The sequence below is a fragment of the Cuculus canorus genome, chromosome 2, assembly GCF_017976375.1.
Source record: "Cuculus canorus isolate bCucCan1 chromosome 2, bCucCan1.pri, whole genome shotgun sequence".
NCBI lineage: Eukaryota > Metazoa > Chordata > Aves > Cuculiformes > Cuculidae > Cuculus > Cuculus canorus.
The window spans coordinates 54,462,263-54,485,014 of NC_071402.1; the positions used below are offsets into that span (position 1 = coordinate 54,462,263).

General features: G+C 42.8%; 1 protein-coding gene across 9 annotated transcripts in view; it reads left to right on the top strand.

Annotated features, from left to right (window-relative positions):
- MTCL1 (microtubule crosslinking factor 1) overlaps window positions 1-22,752 on the top strand; it is a 112,534-nt gene that overhangs the window by 40,298 nt on the left and 49,484 nt on the right. For 4 of the 9 annotated variants that reach the window (XM_054057222.1, XM_054057217.1, XM_054057221.1 and 1 more), the window contains exons 4-5: window positions 17,923-17,982; window positions 19,998-20,075. In XM_054057222.1, coding sequence (XP_053913197.1) covers window positions 17,923-17,982; window positions 19,998-20,075 — 138 coding nt within the window. The remainder of the gene's footprint in view (window positions 1-17,922; window positions 17,983-19,997; window positions 20,076-22,752) is intronic. The other 5 variants (XM_054057225.1, XM_054057226.1, XM_054057219.1 and 2 more) reach the window with 2 other exon arrangements.

Here is a 22,752-nt window from a genome sequence, read left to right on the forward strand (position 1 = left end):
CTCCTCTCCTCTCCTCTCCTCTCCTCTCCTCTCCTCTCCTCTCCTCTCCTCTCCTCTCCTCTCCTCTCCTCTCCTCTCCTCTCCTCTCCTCTCCTCTCCTCTCCTCTCCTCTCCTCTCCTCTCCTCTCCTCTCCTCTCCTCTCCTCTCCTCTCCTCTCCTCTCCTCTCCTCTCCTCTCCTCTCCTCTCCTCTCCTCTCCTCTCCTCTCCTCTCCTCTCCTCTCCTCTCCTCTCCTCTCCTCTCCTCTCCTCTCCTCTCCTCTCCTCTCCTCTCCTCTCCTCTCCTCTCCTCTCCTCTCCTCTCCTCTCCTCTCCTCTCCTCTCCTCTCCTCTCCTCTCCTCTCCTCTCCTCTCCTCTCCTCTCCTCTCCTCTCCTCTCCTCTCCTCTCCTCTCCTCTCCTCTCCTCTCCTCTCCTCTCCTCTCCTCTCCTCTCCTCTCCTCTCCTCTCCTCTCCTCTCCTCTCCTCTCCTCTCCTCTCCTCTCCTCTCCTCTCCTCTCCTCTCCTCTCCTCTCCTCTCCTCTCCTCTCCTCTCCTCTCCTCTCCTCTCCTCTCCTCTCCTCTCCTCTCCTCTCCTCTCCTCTCCTCTCCTCTCCTCTCCTCTCCTCTCCTCTCCTCTCCTCTCCTCTCCTCTCCTCTCCTCTCCTCTCCTCTCCTCTCCTCTCCTCTCCTCTCCTCTCCTCTCCTCTCCTCTCCTCTCCTCTCCTCTCCTCTCCTCTCCTCTCCTCTCCTCTCCTCTCCTCTCCTCTCCTCTCCTCTCCTCTCCTCTCCTCTCCTCTCCTCTCCTCTCCTCTCCTCTCCTCTCCTCTCCTCTCCTCTCCTCTCCTCTCCTCTCCTCTCCTCTCCTCTCCTCTCCTCTCCTCTCCTCTCCTCTCCTCTCCTCTCCTCTCCTCTCCTCTCCTCTCCTCTCCTCTCCTCTCCTCTCCTCTCCGTTCAGGAAGACAGCAGTATGGAATTAAGAAGGGGAGCAGAGCTGCACACACTGACCATAAAGGTGTAAAACTGACACATTCCCGTTTTGACAGAGCTTTGAACCAACTTCGTCTCTATTGGCAGCAGCTGTACCATGGCTGCTTATGCCAGGTTGCACCTATTAACACCAATACTGAATTTGGCTCATTTCCAAACTAGCTCCCATAACGTGAAATGACATATGTGTTTTCAGTGTGGGGAAACATCAAAGTGAATCAAATAATAAATTATGACTGCTATTTGTGTAACTGCGAGATCATCTGAGGTATGTTTATTTGCAATACCTGTCTGCTTTTTAAGGTATGACAAATTATCCAGAGATTTTATCTCAGGATAATAAAGGAAGGTTTCTAAATGCCATGTAAGATAATTAGACAGAAGCTATCAGCTGATCTTTTAATTGCTGTTGCTTGGAGAGTAATCAAATGACCTTTACTAATAGCTATTATTCTCCATATAACATGCGGATTTTTCAAAACCCAAAATTAAATATTAATCCTTTCCAAGACTTAATCCTTGCAACAGTGCTGTGAGGTACATATGGGAGCAAACTGCAGTGCAGAAATTAGGTGATATAAGAATTGGTGTTAAACTAGAACTCAGCATCTTTATCACATCCTTGCCTGCATCTGCTGCTTAGGTTGTCTTTGTAGGGTAGAAATAGAGCTGTACAGAAACTGAAATTGTGACCTCTCTTGCAGGATAATCTGCTTGTTCTGCTCCAACTTGGAGGTAGTATCAGGACATTTTTCTTCCTCTTTGTATGTGTCTTCCTGACTTTTGCAGCTGAACCTTTGGACTCTGCTGAGTGTGCAGTCTTTTCAAGGCTCTGCAAGAAAATCTACATGTTTTAGGGGTTGTGTGCATCATAAATATCCAGTTGCAGGGGAGAAGAGAAAAATCAATATTTCTTTTCTTCATTTAGCAACTTTTTGCAACTGTGTGCAAAGATCCAGGCATGTACACACAAACATGCAAGAATGATGAGATTTAAAACTCACAGTTTAGAGAAATTTGCATTAGCAGTGTGGGCTCTGAGCCACTTTGTTGCCAGTTATCCCTTTTTGTTTGGGGTACTGCAATGTGCAGCTAATGCGTCATGTGGTAGAGGACAAAGAGACTTCAATGGAGTCTGAAATTTCAGCTAATCTCTCTGTGGTGACACAGATAGAAAAGCAACAGTAGGATCATAAGGAAACAAAATTGAAAAATTAAAGACTTTCCAGAAGAGCTGAAAATACTAGCCTATCTCTAATCTGGGAGCAGCCATCTGACAGTATACTTCCAATCTAGTATCCAAAGAAACACTTAAAACCTGCAGGATTTTCTACATTAAGGTTATTCTGTTTTCATTTTAGAAGGACTGAAATAACCAATTAAAAATGTTAGAGCTAGCTAGCAGTGATGTTAAAACCTGTAACCCCTTAGGTGACATTATTGCACTGTTGTACTCAGAATATTGATTCAGAAAAGGACTGGTTGGATTTTAGGTTCTGTTTTCATGATCAGGGGTTGAGAAAAAAAGGCTTTTAAATCAAAAGATTTGAATAGAAACATTCAGACTATAAAGCCTTTATGCATTTGCATTCATTGTTAAAATCCAGCCAAAAGGAAAATACTGCTTCTATAGATTATTCTCACATTAGACTCCACATAGTTTCTTGTTGTGAAATATTTCCAGAAGTGCTGTTCTGCATTGAGGTGAGTTATTGCGGCGGCAGTGGTGGGGAAATTGCTCCCTCCACGCGGCACACAGGGACACCTGGCATTGCTTCCAATCTCCAACACTTTCGATATTAAACCATTATTGTTATTAGGAAAATCATGACTTCTATGGAGAATACTAGTAACTTCCAGAAAAAATTGGGAAGAAGAGCAGTTGGTTCAGAGTAAAGCTTGTTAAAGCTGCTTTTTAAAGCATATAGTAGAAGTGCAATCAGCTGGTAGCCTGGAATGCTTTCAGCAGACTATTTGCAGACAGCAATTGTAAAATTGTAAAAGTCTTTTACATTCCCTCAGCTCTTACCCTGGGCTCAGCTCCTTAGCATTGACCAGTGAGCATCCTTCCATTGTAAGTTTATTGTGTGACTGAATATTTCAGCCTGAAATCTTAATGACTATGTCTAGCGTTCCTTGTGAGAACTGTACACTCCTACAAGTGAGTTTGCAGAGAGGCTTACTGATTATGTTCACACTTACTATGAAAAGCCACATAGAAGTCAGAGGGCAGAGGAAAGAAAGAAGCACCTAAATAAAAGAAAAGCAGGGCCAGAGGAGAGCATGTCATTCAGAGGAACCGTGTGAAATCTGACAACTGTGCAGAAATATTGGGCCTGCCCATAATAGGGCTGTGATTCTGCAGTTCATACTGAAGTGAGGTCAGTGGGATGTCTTGCATGACTCATAATGAACCACTGACATCAGTCCGTGCAGCACAACTTTGGAGCCTGAATAGCTGTGAATACTAAAGAGTCACTTTGCTCTGTAGAAATAAAAATAGGTAGTGAATTTTGGTTCTGTATTTTTTTTTAACTTTTTCATTATTATTTTTGTCTTACTTGGGAGTAGTGGATTTTTTATGTGGTGTCTCGGTAGTGTTGAACAATGTTAAAAAAAAAAATCTATTTTTAAAGAGATTGCCTGTTGAATCATTTGGAAGGAACACAGAGCCACTCATTTCATCTCGCACTATCTGCAAGTCACTGCTGGAATCATAGCAACAAGTGATACAGAGCGTACATAATGCTGTTTAGCAGCCCAGTGACAGAAAGTGATGTTAAAAAAAAAAGAAGTATCTTCTCTAAACACTGGTCAGGATCAGTTATTTGCTGTTCCTAAAGTGTGAGTAGTTTTATTATCTGAAAACTGAGAGGAAATTTGAGATAAATATATGCCTTCCAATAAAATTGAGAATTTATGCCTCTTAAAATTTAAGGTTGCAATAAGCTTTAACTTTAGTTTTTGTTATAAGGATAGACTATTTGGCTAAAACCTGCCATTTTTATACTAACGGGGAAATGAACAGCCAAAGTCTGAAGAGGATTCATCCAAATGAGTTTTTGGTTCCAAGTCATTAAAAATAATTATCTCAGTCAGAGTTTTATTTTGTGTAATCTAGATCTACTTTTGCTTCAGGTTTCTTTGTCTCCTTCTGAGGCACAAACGGCTTTCTCCAGTTTTCCTGTGTACATGAAAACACGTTAGAAATTCATGCTTCAGTTATATGCAAAATAAAGAAAAAACAACGAAGCCAGATTTGGAAGTTGGGTGTTGTTCAGGGCATTTGGGGCGGCCAGAAAGAGCTTTTCTCGGATTGACACTGGTGAGCCAAGTAGCATGGGGACATGTGTGTACAGGAGAGGGATAGTGCTGTGTGCCTGGCTGTGGTGGTGCTGGCTGATGGAGAATAGTATGGGAAGGTGCATGCTTGTGGGTATGTGCATGTCTCTGTGAGAGAGCACATGAGCACATGGCATGAAGGTTTCAAATTTCACTGAACTCCTTTTTTTCTTTAGAGTTTTTGTAACTTCGTGTCCCTTTAGTGGATATGCAGATATGCAAGTGTTGAACAGTCAGTATGTTTCGGGCAGTTTGTGTAAACTGCAAACTTTTGCCTGTTTTTCTTCCTGCTTTTTTCCTGGAGAGCTCTTTTTTTCAGAGATGCTGTGCTTTTCTGAGGGCTTTCACTCCTCGCTCACCCGTCGTGGCACGTGGAGTCCAACCTGCCCATCATGCACTGTGTATAGTGACTTGTGCCAAATACACGCCATGAGACTCTAAAAAAAAAAAAGCCTCAGTACGTATGTGACACTCCTTTGGTTGCAGGGACGGGGGCACTGTATCTCCTGCTTTGCGTATAGAGGCAAAACACTGCAAAATCATCGCCTAGAGAGGGAGACTTGGGTTTGCCACGCTTCAGGGACTTTGTGAGAGAACAAGTAGATGCTTCTCCATCTCTGTGTATCCAGAGTCTGCCTCAGAGCTCTGTTCACGACTCCTGGGAACCTGGAAAGGTAGAGCAGTAAGGAAAGGAAAAGGAAGGGCAGGAAGTGATGCCTTGGTTGAGATGAGCTGCTAGTTACCTGTGTTTTTATTCACTTTCTACCCCACCTCCAAACCCATCTACCCCCCACCTTCCTCACCCCACTTTCCCCACCCCCCACATACTATGGTGTTTTAGGTGTCAAGACTGCCAAGATCTTAGAAAATAGCTGCCAAAAGCGTCTATGGACTTGAGGCTTTTCATACGGGCAAGGAAAAAAAGCACACCAAGATTTTTAAGATCAGACTAGCAATGCATATTTTCTTGAGATTCTCTGTAAAAACTGTGATCACATGAATTTTCATTGCTAATCAGCAGCTGCATTGGAAGATCAGTCCCATAAACAGCTTGATTCCCCTTCTTTATTCGTCATTGGGCAGAGCATGCTGCCAAGTAGGGACTGCAACATGCCTGCTCTAGGATCCCTGGGAATTCAAATTATGCAATTATTTTGCCATGAGAGTGCTTAAGGCAGGTATTCATGCCTTTACTTTAAGTGTTGACAGCACAGCAAACTTTGAGATAGGGTGACCCTCGGCTAAGAAGCAGTTTACCTGTGAGGAGCTGTTTTTTCCAGGGGGCTGAGGACAAAGAAAGAAAGAGTGAGCAGTGAATTAAGTGGCAGAGAGAAACAGGTTTTGTGTTTTAATTGGAAAAATGAAAAGTGCATGAATTTCCTCATTGTAATAGTTTCTGTCATCTGAGAAATAATGATCTAAAAAAATTGTGGGTCTCTGGAAGTCCTTCCACTGGGCTGTTATATTATTCACTCTAATGCATACATATTATTATTATTCGTAGTCATTAATCTGCAGTCAGGCTGGGATAAAGCCTATTCTACTTTTAGTTGCTATGTTTCAGGTCAAAAGCTCATCCACTGATGTGGCTCAGACATTTCTGTTTTATTATTTCCAGGAGAATAACAGTCTTTTGGGAACCCTTGTCCTGACCAGTGGTAGAGAAAGAATATTTAGTTAGATGGTTTGATGTTTTTTCCTTTTTCTTTACCTTTTTGTTTTGCTTTGCTACTCAGAGAAAAGAGGTGAAGGTTTATCAAGTCCCTTAACAAATCTGCACTTGCTGTTTCTTCAGGCTTCGCAAAATAATCCTAGATTTATATTCTTGCCTGTCAGAGTAAGCGTGTCTTCAGGATGTGACCTGATCAGGTTCTTTCATCAGACATCCCTGCTGCCTTACTTTTAATCACAGCAGAACAACAGTAATCATGGATTAGTGACCGTTAGGTACTTCTGTACAGCTACCACTGCGCTGTATGCTGTCCAGTTTCCTTGAAACTTCAGTTTCAGAGAGGACAAAAGTTTTACACTGCCTGAGGCCCTAATCGCAGCCTCGCTGAAGTTAATGAAAACTTGAGGAGTTTTTCTGAAAAAAATATTCAAAAGTGGAGAATGGTGTGATTTTGGCACAGAATTGTATTCCGCAGTGGTATCTGGTATTTAGCCATTTGTATATGTACTTCATATGCTGATTTACAGTAAAAAAAAAAATGCCTCCTTTTCTTTTTGCTTAAGTATATTTAAAAGGTACTTCCCCAGAATATTTTCCCAGACTGCAGTCTCCAGGAGGAGCGTGCCATTGCTGCTTTTCTCTTCCTGAGTGCTTTGCAAAGCTTTCCACGTGTGAAGAGGTTCTTTGGAGTAGGCAAATTAAATAACACAACGCATGAGGATATTCCTGCTCTGAGGTAATTTGGCATGAGAAATGCCCAGAGATTAGAAGGACTTCGGAATTACTGTGTAACAATGATTTTTCAGAAGCTGATTCTCAAATTGCCTTCAGAAACCTCTTTTTCTATGCAAAAGCTTCAACAAGCTGTGCAAATGGCATCAGTAAGTTCTTCACTGTAATTTATGTGTTTTGATACGTGGTTTCAACTAAGAACACACTGACTAGCATCAGCTTTCAGGGACTTGTGAAGTCAACAGTGCTGCTCAGCTTTTTATATTTCATGCTGTAAATGAGATTGGATATGTAACAGCACAATCCAGATATCTGGAGTGGGATTTTGCTACTTCATTTACGAACTGTATATGTTCTCAGCAAAAGGTTGAAATTAAATATTGTACAGCAGGTGTGTAAAAGTACAGAGAAAATGGTATAATTTTATAGCCTTTGAGAGAAAGCCATCAAAGCCAGTTATCATTTGTTATCATAATAAAAATACCGTGTACAATGTGAATAGGGTTACAAATTCAGTCACTCAAAGGCTAGGAAACAGTAGAAGTTTCACAAGCAGCCTAATGCAATGTAGTGACTGTCCTTCCCTGCTTGCTGGCTTGGCTCAGGGCTGGTCGCGGCTGTGGTGACTGGAGGGTACAAGGTTTCTTATGCAGAAGCTCCTGAAAGCCCCCCCTGGCTGTATGCCTGCAGCTCATCCCACATAGGGGAATGGAAACCTGGGATGTTATTGAGCATAACGATTGGTTGTTGTTTGTTTGGGGTTTTTTTAATATGCATCTTTATTGTCATTTTAGGCTTCTGCAACTACCTACAACTAGCTGAAACAAGGTTGTTGTGAGGCAGGTGTGGGTCTCTTCTCCAAAGTAAAAAGCAATTGGATGAGAGGAAACAGCCTCGTGTTGCACCAGGGGAGATTTAGTAGTAGGAAAAATTTCTTCATCCAAAGGGTTGTCAAGCATTGAAATAGGTTTCCCAGGGGAGTGGTTGAGACACTATCCCTGGTGGCGTTTAAAAGACAGGTACATGTGGTGCTTAGGGGCATGGTTTATTGGTGGACTTGGCAGTGTTACATTAAGGGTTGGACTCAATGATCTTAAAGGCCTTTTCCAACCTAAATGATTCTGTGATTCTTGTGCTTGGTTGGATACTAGCAAGAGAGGCATAGAGAAGGACATCAGGATGAGTTCTCAGAGATGGTAGCTCCTCCCTCATCAGGAATACTTAAAGCATAGGGGAGTGGTAAAAGTTGGAAGTTACAAATTAAACTAAACAAAAATGTGGGAATAATATACAATATACAAAAAAAATCACATGTAGAAGCAGAGATGTCCTAATCAATTTTTGTAATGTTTAATTCATATAACAAGTTAACGTAAGAGGTGATTATCCAAGTCCCTTAGTCTTGTATTCTAAAATCAATATGTTGCCTGAATAAAGATTTTTCCCTTGAGTTATGACTGTTGGAGTGCTCAGGACTGGAGAAACTCATACTTTTTCAGTTGTAGGGAAATAGAAATGGATTGTCCTCTTTCTTTCTTCTATTCTGTTTTGGGAAAACAGATAAAACATTGTACTTCATACAAGCAAAGCACAGCAGTTAGGCCCCAAACAGGATGTCTGTAGAGAGGGGTGAATACCAACAAAGTTGAAGCTGCGAGTTCCTCCTTCGGGCAGATGCTGGACACCATTGGCTCCCCAGAAATCAGCTCTGCAGAATGCTGAGCCACTGTAACAGGGAAGCTTGAGGCAGTCGCTCCAGCACCAAGGGACAGGAAAGCCATCTGTCCCTCCCAGGAGCTACAGAGCAAACCAAGATGTGTTATCTCACCCCATGCTTTCACCCATCTTCCTAGGAGCTGCTCTGAGAGGTCTAAGAGCATGAATATCCTCTCCCAGGTCTCCCTTTCATTAGATCCAGCTATCCACAATATGCCTTTCATTTTGTGCTTTGGTCAGAGCATCCCTCTGTATCCAGAGGCAGGGTCCATGAAACCCAGCAGGGAGCCGAGGCAGCTTATTTAGGCTTCAAAGCAGTGGTGACAAAGGAAAGTGCAGTCTCTGCACACCTACAGAATCACCCCAACTCCCTGCAAGCAATGGGAACAGATCATCAAGCAATCACAGCACAGCCCCAGGAGCAGACAAAATGTTTCAAGATAACCCAAATACCTGCCCAGATCTGGATATCCTCAGAAATATGCTTCACACTGCAATAATTTGCTGTTAACATCTGTGGCTGCCTTTATATTTTTTTCTGTGCGTTTTGCATCTTAGTGCTTAAAGCACTGTGTTCCCACTTGGGCTTGTCATACTGCTTTCCAAGCACATCTCTATGGAGCTACGTCCATCATGTAGAGTTTTTCATTTGGTGTTTACAGGCTTGCTACTGACACATCTTTGTGGACTGGTTTTACAAAGGAGATGTGGCTTTTGCAATTATACTCTCTCCTAAGAATTTCTTCCCCTCCTGGCCATTTCCAGCTGTAGTTGGACTCATAGGTACCCTAACACGTTTGTCCCGTGAGGGTAACTCTTGCCCCACAGAATGTGTTGTGAGAGTGGGTGGGTGTCACACTGCTGGCTCCCAGAGCATCATGTGTGACAGCTCACCAGCGCGCTAGTGTGTTTCCAGGAGCTGTGTCCCTTTCTTATCATCTGCACCTTCCCTGGCCTGGGCTCCACTATTTCTGGATTACAAGTGCTACACTCTGGCTTGAACTTCATTGTTATAATTAATGGCCTTGTTCATTGTAGCAGAACTAACTTTATTTGTGCTTGAACTGTGAGTCCCATGGCTTGCTGAATATAGATGTCTTGGGGGTGCGCCATCACCTGTTGGTAAACAGTTGTGTGTGTTGAATGATGTATATGAAAGTGTGTCAGTTATAAGGTTCAAAAATGCCATCAGCTACTGAAGTGTGAATTTACTGTCTTTTTGCTCTATTTTTATAAACCTTTTTGTCAGAGTGCAGTGTCCTTAAAACTGTGAGATAATAGATGGGCAACTGAGGATTACAAAGACTATCTGGGACATGTTTGTTGGGGATCATCACAGTTGGCCTTTAATCTCTCTGCTTCTTTAGGATTTCATTTAATACTTTATAGAAACAGCAAGTTGCACTAATTCAGGGGAGATTGAATATGCTTGTACTTATAGTTCTCTGCTGATGGAAATTTTTTCGTTCCATCCTCAATGCAAAAAATAATTCTGTAGTTGTTAATCCATTAGTGTGGAAAGCTCTGAATATCTTTCCCTGCAAAAAGACTTTCTATGTATGTATATATTTATATATAAGTATATATTTTATTTTTTTTTTAATTCTATGAGATTTGCTCTTTACACCTATGCGTACACTACAGAGATTTCAGAGCTGTATGTTTTTTCCGTCTCCCGGTGTTGTAGATTACTGCAGTAGCCTCCTAACCTAGTGGGAGCTTGGAGCTTTGCTCAGCTCCCCTCCTCTCCTTTACCAACACTGTTCAAATCATGGCTTTCTGCTTTGCCCCATCACTGTCAAACTCTCCAGTTTGCTTCTCTAGTGCACTGAAGGCTGTCCTGGTACTGGGGCCATCAGCTATGTAGCATTGCTTTCTAGGTGCTCTTGGCGGGAGAGAATGAGCAATTGAAGAGCAGGCATCAGTCCCTGTGGTACTGCCATCTTCATCTTCTTCTGAAAAGAAAACCAAACCCACGTTTATGCCTATAATAGATAATCTGTGGTACAGGGAATGCCAGGCTGTATGTGCATTGATCAGCAGTAAATGCTTTTATTTTGTCTTCCTTCAGCAGTGTAAACTCTTAATCCCCTCTCTGAGGAATACCTGGCCAATTTGGTAAAGCCAGCTCTGTCAGCAGCTCCCAGTTGAAACTCTTGTGACATAACAGCGGGACATTTGCTGCAGTCCCTCAGAAAAGATCTGGGCTTTAAATCGTTTTTCAGGAGAGGAGAGGAGGGTAGTTCACCTCTGTTTTCAGGCTGTCTGCATTTATTGTTCAGCAATGTGGCAATGCCGAGCACTGTGACATGGATCGCAGATGGCCAAGCAGGTATGTCAGGGGCCGTTTCCAAGGGTTTGCTTTCTCTAGCAGTTGTCTAGTTTGCCCAGACTGCTGCAGTGTCATCACAAGAGAAAAAAAATGACTTATTAAAGACATGCAAGTTGTTTCGTCTTCTCTGGGACCTTTGCCACCCTTGCTTTGTCCAGAGGGGTGGTGAAGAGAGCCCTAGACAGCACTGCTGGGCTGGACACCGTTTCTCTCTTGGCATGCTGAAGCATGTCCTGGGCTAAGGGCACCTGGCATTTATCGTTACTTAGGGTTTTGTGGCTGAGGATGGATACTATTCCTGTTGGCAGGCTGTTTCAGGACAGGTCTTTTTGTGTGTACATAGTGCCCGGCACATTTTTCACGGGCTGTCTGCTACGATATAACACTAACGAGGTAATTACAGGGCTCAGGCAGTGTCAGCGCAGCACATACCGCTTGGATTAGTCCTGGCTCTTGAACAAGCTCCTGCCGAAAGGGGTGCAAGCGGACATGGCTCACAGTCTGTGTGCAGGGCCAGGAGCTGGCTGGCACTCAGTCAGTGTGACTCCTCTAATGCAGGGGAATTTGGGGTGCTGCTCCTGCACCCATGGGGAGGGGAGAGTGGATGGTCTCACCTTGCACACGTTACCATGGATATTACAGGTGTTACTTGTCGAGAGATGGAGAAGCAGAATCCTGGCAGCAACCCCCTGCTGCTGGTCAGTGCTGCTGCTGCTCCTGCCTGGCAGGTCTGCAAGGGACACATGGTTGTGGTTTTCTCCTCTGGGCATTCTAACCCCTCAGGGGCTGGAAGTGAAGTATTGCCATGGCAGCAAATGTGCCTGTGATGTGGGGCTTAAGGGATGGGCACAGTGTGGGGAACTTACACTGTGCAAACGGAGGGGTGACAAGGCTTGGCGGGGCATGTCTGCTCCTGGTACATCAGCATCACAGCACTGGTGTAGCAGGAGAGGGAGAAGCAGCGCTGTCTACAGTGATCTTCCCTGGGGTCTAGGACAACTCTCTGCAGCCAGCTCTCTGCAGGACAACTCTACATGGCCAAGCCTACACGACCAGCTCTCCGTGGGGAGCTCCTAACCCTAACCCCGACTCTAACCCTAACGCAACCCTAACTCTAACCCTAACCCTAACCCTGACCCTGACCCTAACCCTAACCCTCCCTGTGTAGATTTGTCCCTGTGGAGAGTCAGCCATGTAGAGTTGTCATGAGGAGAGACGGCTACAGAGAGTTGTCACTTTCTGGGGTTCTTCACCTGAAATAGGACAAAAAAAAAAAGGAAAGTCTGGTCCTAGCGTGTTACAATGGTCTTTATCTATTGTGAAATGTGATACAATTTGGTTATTTTTTATCTTTACAAAATGGGACAGGCAGTGACTTTTGAAATACATTTTAATGAATTTAAGAAGTTATGAGGAAAAGTGTTAGGGCAGACGTACTGCATAAGGTGGTGATGCACCTGTTAGAGTTAATACCTCAACTGTCTATTGCAGGATTTCATTTATTGTATTAATAACAATTATTACATCACTAGGCTGTAATTGTTTACCAGGTATTGCTGTAATGATTATTAAGTAATTATCATATTAATAAACATGATTATACTGGTTTCAGAGCCTCTTGTCAGTCTCCACTGACCAAATACTAAGGGAAGTGGTGTGTGGTGAGCTGAGCCAGCATGGCTGTCTCCCATCCGCCCAAGAGCTGCCATCTCACCTTCCAGGGCTTCAGACAGTGGCTGCAAGCAACCCTGTTGCTTCCCTCTCTGCCGCAGACTGTCACACCAGACACACCACTCTGTCTCCCAGACCTGTCACACCAAATTATTTGTAAACACCAAGCCAGCTAATATCACAACAGTATCAGTCTGCATGTTAAGGGCACCGGGAAGCCGTGGGAGACAACTAATGCCGTATGTTACTTGTAAGAAGGAATAGAAAGCGGCTTCTCCAAAGCTCCTAGTTCAGAGGCTTAGCACAATAGGGTAATGCAGCGTTAGGGAAATTTAAGCTTGTGCTGAAAGCTAGTGTGCTTTGCTGCTTTTTTACTCAAGGGATGGCTTTTATCCTGAACTGTAATGCTTATGATATTTCAGACATGGCTTGCTTCGCTAGGTCATGTGAATGATGAATATCACAGTATTTGGAGGTTTCTAGTAAATGAAAAGCACATGGGAATGAGTGCAGATATAGATCACTTGTGTCAAACCCAGCTTTGTCACGGCCTGGTAGGATATCCTTTTCAAGGGACTACAGCAACTGAAAAGCAGTTAGAATGTCATTGTATCTTCCAATTGCATTAAGTATCCTGTAGATATGCATGGGGGTCCACGTGGAAAAAGCCACCACCGTATTTTCACTGTGCAACCGTTGTAATACAGAGGCATGGGGTGGCAGCAAAGCAAAAGTTCAGTTGGATCCTTGGAATTTAGAGGTGCTTCAGGCCTTAAGAAAGAGCGGAAAGCCACTCTGTCCAGCTGTTTTTAAAAAAAAGTGGTGTTGTCACAGGAATGGGAAATGCTTCCTTTTCAACAAACAGGCAGGTAGCAGTACTGGAATGGAGAGTTCAGAAAGCAGCATTGTGATAACTAAAAGCTGCCCCTCCTAAAAGAACAGTTCCTGGTCATGTTCTTTCAGTGCTTCATTTGTTAGAAGAGTTTATTCATTAGTGGTTTGAGAATGACATAGCTCTGCACAAGGGTTTGCTTTTTGCTTTATCTACCAGTCCGGTCTGGGCAAGTGGGACTAGGTCTGAAGCAGTGAGATGAAGGGAAATCATGCACCTCCTCAATATCAGGGTCTGGCAAGTCCAAAGCTGCAAAACGTTGAGAGGGAAACTGCCTGCAGTGGCCAGTGGAGCTGGAATTGGGCAGAAGGGGGTTGCCAGAGAAGGAACATGGAGATCCCCTGCATTTTTCATCCTCTGCCATCAGCTTCCCATGTGATCCTGCACAGTGCATGGAAATCACTTGCAGTGAAGCGTTCCTGAGCAGTTAGTGATGCAGTTAATGAGTGCTGGTTTATATCACTTGGGGATAAATCCACCTTTTGACCATCTGTTACAAGTGGATCTGGTTTTCTTCTGATTTACATTCATGCCAAGCAGAATTACTTTCATTTAAATCACTATTGTTTCTTGGAGAGTAACCACTATGAAAGAGTTGGTCCATTGGCAAGTTCTCCCACCGAGTCAGGTACTGTGAGGCAGAGATTATATCTCTCTGGATGTTTTGTTCATGTTAAACATAAGGGGAATCAACAGCTAGCAACAATTTTATTATGAAATGCCAATGTGCAGCTCTTAAGTTGTTATCCTTGCAGATAACGGTAATCTGAAAGCAGTTTGCTTTACCTACTGCTGTACTTAAAGGAAGTGGGTTTGGTCACTCTTGCGAATTTTTTTTAAGTACTGTTAGGTCTCTCACAGGCAGTATTTTCTAATGAATGCAAATGGAAATTGTGATTATCCATTTCAAAGCTATCTGTAGCAAGCCATCATTGCGCACAGAACATGGTTTATACAGCTCATAAGCCCCAGTGGCGCTTGTGCATAATTCTTTGCACATCACAGTGATAGAAATTGCCTTCAGGGCTGAACTTTTCAAGCCATCCTCTCTGTTTTTAAGTTGCAGACATTGTCACTTCAATGGCTGACTACTTGATTTTGCACGTTCAGTCTGATGCGTATATGATAGCAAGCCCACGCTTGCCTGCAGATGCCAGACTGCACCCAAAATTACTTGCTCCTCTTAATAGCAGTGAATAAAGTGACAGATTGGCAACTCTTAGGGTCTTTTGATTCCCTCTTCATATTTTCGAGGTTCTTCTCTACTGCTGTCGGTTCACGGCTCTATTCTCATCCTACTCAGCACTTGACTCGGTATGAAATCTTAGGTCATATCATGTGTTCATTTATAGAACTGCTTTTAACTCAAACTTTATTTCCATGTCTTGTACCTTTGTAGTGGATTGACTCCTGCTTGCTGTTCCCCACATGGGTAATCTTGCACTTACTGCTCACTTTGTAGGGCTCTTCTCAGACCTGTTAAAAGTGGAATTCACCAAAAGACACAAATTATCCCTTCCAGTTGGTGCTAGGCTCCTGGAGAAAGTGAAAATAGTTCTGTCTCTTCCTGCTGCTAATACTGTAGTCACTGCAGCCAATAATCTTTTGAGAAGTTTAACTTTTAAAAAACTGGGCAATTTATTACCCCCATATATCAGCTCCGCTTGGTAGTCAAGAGGTACGGTGAAGGCAGAAAATGAAGGCAAATAATCTCTTTCCTAAGAGACTGTGTTAACCAAAGGACTAATAAAATCTTGTTTAACCATCATTGAAAGACTTTTTGGTAGATGTTCAACACTGGTTGGTCTCTATAGAAAATAGTATAGAAATATTATTTCTAGGAATAACTCCTATTAGCTTCTGATGCCAGTCTCCTGTACATCAAAGAGAAATGGTCCTTTATTGCACTGTCTTACATTTTAAATGGTTCAAGCTTGTAGCACTTTCTACCTACTTCTTTTTGCAGTGGTATTCTCTGCCCTTAGTCCTGCTGAAATATCAGCTAGGTTGGTTAGTGTTTCAAACCTAGATGCAGGTGTTGCCACAGTGGTGAAATAGAGATCTTTCCTTGCTGTCATGTAGGGCTTAGGGGATTTTGGCCAGACAGTTGCTTGTTGCCATGCCTGTGTTTCTGGTCCTTCACTGACACCTGGGAGGGAAGTTTCTCCCTGTAATCCACTGGTAGCTCCTGGAGATAAATATCCCATTCTTTTTCTTAAACCAAGAACAGACTCAGCCTAAGGTTGAGTCTCAGGGTTATGGAAATAAAGCAATCTCGTAGCCAAGCACTGATCAGAAGGTTGTTCTTGCACAAATCCAAAGAGGATAGTGTGAAAATATGTTACAAACTTGTTAGTCTAGATCCGTGAAACCCATTTTTGCATTGAGGAGTAGATCTTAGATCTTACAGCTTCCAAAGCCAGATCAGTACCGTTTCTCAGCTTGTGATCCATGCCTCCTACCTTTTAATTCCCTTCACCTTATTTTCCAAGTATTATCCTCTACAACAGAGCAAAGGCTTTATTACCTTCTCTTGCACACTGCAAGCCATGGGTTTATATCCCCTAGCTTCTCAAGTTGGATGTGTCTAAGTGTAACCTTTTCCCTGTAGGTAAGAACAAGAGGATTTTAGGATTTGGCACAAGGTTTTGCATTTCTAGTGTGAGTGGTAGCTGTCTGCTGCAATCTGCCTTTACAGAAACTGGTAGACTCGTCTCTGACTCTAAGGGTATACAAATAAATGCAGTAACCAGACAACCTCCTCTTGCTCAAGCTACTCTTACTCGAAGTCATGAGGAAAACCAGTGAGTTGTGAGGGCCAGGGCTATGTTCTGTATGTCTTCAACAGTAGTGACCTGTCTTGCATGTTGGGGCATGATGCTGCTGACTGGTGACTGCTTTCAGTTACGTGTCTGTTTCCACAATAACACTACATTTGAAAAAAAATGACAAAACAGTAACTGTTTATCCTGGCTAAGCTTGTGTAACAGGTTTTCATACGATGTTTTCAGTGCTTTAAGTCTTTTTTCATTCAACTGTTTCAGTATCCAGAAAAAAAAAAAAACATTTCTCTTACTCAGCTTCATTATTTATAGGAAATCACTGGATTAAAGTAGAGAGCAGATTAGCAAAAATAAACTGTAGTATGTCTTGGACATATGGTGATGCGTATGAATGGGTTTTAACTACTTAGCTATGCATAACAAAGAGCGGAAAGAGATTTGTCTTAGTGTACAATAATTATAATTTGCAGTAGCTGCATAGCTTAACAGTTAGAAACCACAGAGCCACGGAAAGCTTTCAGTTGGGTTTGCGTGAGATGCGTGCGCTTGTCCCCAAGCTCACATGTTGTTTTCTGCCAGATGACACAGCCATGCGTGAGACTGGACTTAGGTAATAAACAGGATGCCTCTCTGTCCTTTCCCTTCCTTTTCACTGGGCTCATAGTTGGTAGCACTGGGTTAATGTAAGTTACAGGGATCAGGATTTAGCCCATCAGACATGGGAGCCAGTGCTGGTCTGGGCATGTTACTCCATCACACGGTCCAGAGAGAAGGCATGCTGTGAGCAAGCTCACAACAGCCCAGGCTTCGCCTCAGCTGGAAATTGTCCCCCGCAGAGAAAATATAAACAGAAGTAGTAAATAAAGAGGCCACATTCTCAGAGTGATTGCTGGGGAGTATCAGCCTTCAGGCTCTGGGTAAAGACAATGCAATACAGACAGCTTTGAATTCAAACGGCTCTGTAATTTCTGGCTTCCCGCTTTTTTTTTTGCCTAATATTTATTGTTCCCCTCTGATACTTCAAAATGCAAACCCCAAATTTATGCCTTTTCTAAATAGATCCATCTCACATCGGTTTGTACTTGTTCCTGAAACACAAGTCAGTGCAAACATTGGTAATGTCCTGACCATGTTCCACCTCCCACTTTTCAGGAAAACTGCTTTTCTATGTGGGTGCTGAAAAGTTTCTGAAAACCAAGCAGTGATGGGGACATCATGTCCATGACTTAAAAAAACCTGCTTATAATGGAATAGAAAGGTTTGCAAAGCTAATCAGGTCTAATTTATAAAGTAAGCTCAGAAGTACCTGGAGAATTACCTGGTCTTTATCCAGGCTCCTCAGTACATTTGCTAGTGAGGCTTAACCAGTAATGTTAAATATGCACGTCCTTCCCTTTTTTGGGGGTTGCTTTCTTCTGGGGTTTCTGCAATGTGTTTCACATCTACTGTGAGTAACATTCTTGGAGTTCTGCCCTGGATTAATGAAACATAAATCACTGCCCCATTCAAAAAGAAAGTTTTGCCAAAAATTGTGGTGGTCCACAGGAGAAGAAAAGAGATGATTTGTTTTCCTCGTGAACTTTTAACTAATTTTATTCCTTTTTTTTTTTTGGTGGGAAGATTTATGAATTGAAAAAATTCACCAGAAAGGCCCTGGTCATCTTGTTTTTTTAGTGATTAATATGAAAATCTAAATCCTCAACTGCTCAGGAGAATATCTTTGCTTTCTCCTCAATTAGTTTTATGGTGGTGAGCCCTTAAACTTGAAGGCTTTCCGTTTAGCTTATTAATAACTCAATGCTGCTTCTATTACAGAGTTCCCTGAAGAGAAGAGGAAGCAGAGAAATACACAAAGAAAAAAAGGCATTTACCCAGGTATGGTGTCTAAGAAGGTGCAATTTTGAGCAAAATCACATGATAAAACTGAAAATTTCTTTCTAAAGGTGTTGATAGGGCCATCAGGCACATTAACTAGAGTGCAATTAGGCCTTAATCCACTGAGACCTCCCAGAGATAATGTAGAAGCAATTTAGGACACAAGTGTGATCTCTAAACCGTGCAGCTTCTCAGATTTGTTGGGCTTGTGTCAGTAGATTCAGGCTGCAGGTTTTCTACAAGAAGAGAAAATCACCTTGCTTCACACAGTAATTGGATCACAGCTTAGGGACTAAATTTATATGCAGTGCCAAAGATTTTGTGCTAATGAGTATCTTGGCAGAGAATGCAGTTGACACACTGCAACGGCACCTTACGAGCTCTCGTGTCACAGCCCCGGGTTTGATCTCTTTCTGGTGTCAGGTGGGCAGCATGTTAACTTGTGCTCCGTCAGGCTGAGATGTAGCACCAAGCCTAAGCTACCCACTCAGTCTTCCTTTGGACACCAGTTTTATTGGACTCCCGTAGGCTGATCCTTCTCAGGGAAGGAGTTTGCCTGGTTTCCTCTGCTTTTTATGCTGACTGTAGGAGTTAGAGCTTTCCCAGCACCCATACAGTTGCTGTTTATAGCCAAAGAGATGGGAATAGTGTTTCACCTCACTTCAAAACGAGCCAAGAGTGACATCATGCCTTCATTAGAGAAAGGTTGCACCTCCCCTGTGGCCCCCCCTTGGCAGGCCCAGTGTAAACAATTGAGACTCTATAGGTCTTCTCTGCATCGATGGTGTCTTAAGTGCATTTATTGGTAATAATAACCAATATAAATCTTTACAACAGGTTGCACTCAGCTGAGTGGGTAGGATGGGTAGACTTAGGGCTCGTGATGCCAGGGGCCTGCAGTCTGCTTTCCCAAGGCACAGCAGACCAAGCATCCCCCCTGAACTGATCCAAGCACTGCTTATTCAGACCTTAAAATGAGGCACTGGGCTTTCTGCCTGCGGCGCCTGCTATGAGAATTATTTAAGTTGTTAGTCAGGTCGGTGAGTTTGTTTTTCTACAAGTCTGTAAAATTCATGGATGAAATATATATGCCTGCATACATGCAAATCACAGATGAAGTTACATGAGGGCGCAGTTGTGTCCACTGGGGTTTGTGGGTGGCAATGTCTTTCCTTTCCTCATTCCTGGAAATACAGAGCAGTGCAGAGGGAATGGATTCCTTGCACTTGCTTCCTCCACCCAAATCCAGGCATTAACAACAGCTGTAGTTTGCCTTGGAAAGTCTTAAAAATGACTCCACAAAATTATCCAGGTAACCCTGGGTCAGCTCTGCTCCAGTCACAGCGTGAGAAAGTGATCCCAGAAACCACTCAGGGTTAAAAAAAAAAAACCTTTACACACGCATTGTAAATCATACAAGCAAAGGATTTGGGCTTGAAAATGATAACCATTGTAAAAGCACTGTGCAGGCTGGCCATCCAGTTTTCTTCAGCAATTCTTTAGGGTAGGAAAGACTGCGAAACAATCATATCTTGACACGGCCCAGCCTGTAGGTCCATATCCTAGCTGACTCCTAGCTTCAGGGTGCTACCTAGAGCTGTCTGCAGATCCAAGTATCCCTTCAAGATGTATATGCTGGTTGAGATCAGAGGGCTTCACAGCAACTGCTCAATCTGGTCAAACAGCCCCGAGGAACCGTGGCATGGCCGTAAGGAGGGGCAGCTGCTCTAAATACCTAAAAAAAGTCCGAATACCCATTAGACATTTTGTGAAAAGCAACCAGAAATGTAGATTCTGTGCATCTACATGCTTACAGATAGGTTTAACATATGACAAGACCAGTGATTTTATTTTCTGGGAGCTCATCATGGAAATTAACTGGAACATCACACCCACTGCAGGGCACACTAAGTAAATGATAAATGAAAATGACTGTCTTGAAGTCTTGTAAAAGCAGAGTTCACAGTCGTGTTTACCCACCTCTGGCAGTATTGAAGAAAAAAGTTTTTATTCAGCAGAATTGCAAAATGGAGCTTCTTGGAAAATACCAGGCACCAGGCAAAACACAAAGAAAAGTGGTTCTGCAGCGCAAGGTAGGAGTGCTGGCACTCAGCCAGATGCTTGGGTGCTGGTTGTACTGCTCTGTCATCAGACTTGCAACCCCAAAACCGCTTACCTATCTTCTGCCTGGCAGTTCCTTTGAACGGGTGGTGGTGGCGGTAGAAGAGATGGTGTTGGTCTCGCTATCTATCTTTGTGTCTTCTTGACAGAAAAGAAATATCATATTTGGGAATTTTTGATCAGCCCCTCATTCTCATCACATTACTTACATTGCATAATGAATTTAAATTAAGTTCCTTTCTTTCCTTTGAGTTCCATTTCTTTATCTCTGCATTCTACGTTTGTCTAAATCAGACTGTAGGCTCAGTAGGAAGGGATCTGGGTTTTTTTCCTTTTGCTTTTTTTTCCATTAACATTCCTCTGAAGTGCCATGCAGAGCTGTGATGCTATTGCATGCAAATAATCACTATCAGTAATCATTAATTTCCATTTAATCTTAATGATCTTTTAAAGTCTGTGTCTAGCACCATGACTGATGGCACATTTTTGCACTGTTGTTCCTTATTTTCTTTCTGTAGAGTCTGCCCTAATTATACCTTTTAAGAAAGAGTCCACATACTGGATGTGAAATACAGTTAGGCTGCAACTTAGCCCAGCTTTCAGCCCCTGGGATTCAAGCCTCTTGTTCCTCCAAAACGGTGGAAAGACTGTATCCCCTCTCCCTCCCTCTCCGTTTCGTTTAATTTGTGATTTATCTAATAATGGGCTATTAATTTCCATCATTTTGCCTCTATTTGTTTTGCTTTATATGTCAAAACTCTACTTGCCCATGTGGCTGTCTCGCACATCTTCTTGCTCAGCTGATCAAGAAATCACTGATATTTCTGTACACAAAGTTTCAGAGGGACAGATGCATGAAGGTTGGAGTCCTCCCCTTCTGGCATGCTTAGATCTGGCTGACAAATCTCTCCTGACTATTCTTTTCCTTTGGAAAAAAGTTCGGGGAATGGGATTTTCAGTAGTCATGTTCCCTGGCAGAGAGGCAGGGAAGATCTAGAGCTTTCTCACCTTTCCAGGTGGAATCTATTTTTAGTAGGCAAGATTAACATCTGTCAGCTCTGTTGTGTTGTATGAGGCTTGTGTTTGTTTAATGAAAAAAGTCTTGTTTGTTTCAGCTCTTGGGGAAAAAAAAACTTAAAAATGTGATCTTTTTTTTTTTCATAGACAAAATCTAACAGTAAAGTGGTGCTGTTATAAGAAGTTAATGGTGGTTTTGCCCTGCTATAACAATGTGCTAACTCTGCAAATGCGTTGAGTCGTGCAGTGATGCCGAGCAAAAACATTGGGGCCCTGACCCCAAACCCATCGAAGCCCTTCCTTTTTCTTCAAAATGCTGAGTGCATTGTTCCAAGTGCGACTCTGAGACTGTTATTGATATTGTTTAAAATGCAGTGGGTGCCAGGCTGGAGCTCTCTCTGACCCCCACAGAGGAGCTGGCCCCTAATGCTCCCAGACAGGGGAGAGGGACGTGGGCAGGCTGGCCCTTTCTCATGGGTATTGGTCCAGCTGCTTGCAGCCTGGGAGGTGTGAGGTGCCAGCTAGTGCCACTGAGGGTTGAGCTCTTGCAGCCAAAGGCAGACAAGAAGAATGGAGAAGAATGCTGGATTGCGAAGACAGAATAAGGAAAATGTCAGATGTGATTATTTCCAAGCTATTAACAAATAAATGAATAAAATGAGGTAATCATCCGACCTGTGAGCTCTGACATGCAGCACTGAATGTGACCTTCCTTGTTAATCTTTGTATTAAAAAAATCTACAAAATCTACAGCTGCAGGATTAAACTGATTCTTGATGATAGGGAAAACAGAGGTAATGTATTGTGCAGCCCTGACCAAAGATGATGCTTTAATCATACAGCCTTATCCAGCCAGAGCAAGCAAAAATCAGAGCAACTCCAGTGGAGACTGCAGGGAGTTTGGCCAGGTTTTAATCTGATACTTAATTTGCAGGTTCAAGTTATAAAGAGAAAAGCAATTCACAAATATGTGTGTGAAAAAGAGGTGTGTGCCTGTGAGGAGACAATAGAGAAGAAAGAAAGCCCGTCTTCTACAGGCTCTGCTTCTAATCAATTACATGCATCTTGAATGTATTTATACAAAACTCACATTTCTGGTGCCAGAAACACAGTGATTGGAGTTTTAGTCAGTCAGTTGATCAACTGATTGCAGTTGTGTTTGAGTCCTGGTTATCAACAAAACCCACTTATTAACGGAAAGTTTTACTGTCATTTGTCTCTATCATGTTGTTATAATTGAAAATAGCTTTCTTACTGTTTAGTATTTTGAAGTCCCAAACTGCACCAAGCAGAGTCAGTAGGAGAGCTGAGTTCAGATGTATACAACCAATTGCTTTTGTGGCTATTTAGGTATTAATAGCTGAAATTAAGACATAATTAGTATATATCTAAATAGAATGGGGCAAAATTGATCTGGGTGACATAAAAGGCACCATTACCAATGTGCAAGGATGTGTGCTTTAGAAATTAAATCATTTCCTCAGATTGCTGAGCCATAATTAGTTTTGTAAATATGGGGATTTTTAATAGCCTGATCTGGGTGAACAGCTAAAGTCAGTTATGTTTTCTTTTGGATTTGGTAGCCGTTATTAGGAATTATAACAAAATGGTGCTTGTGAAAGATAACAGTGC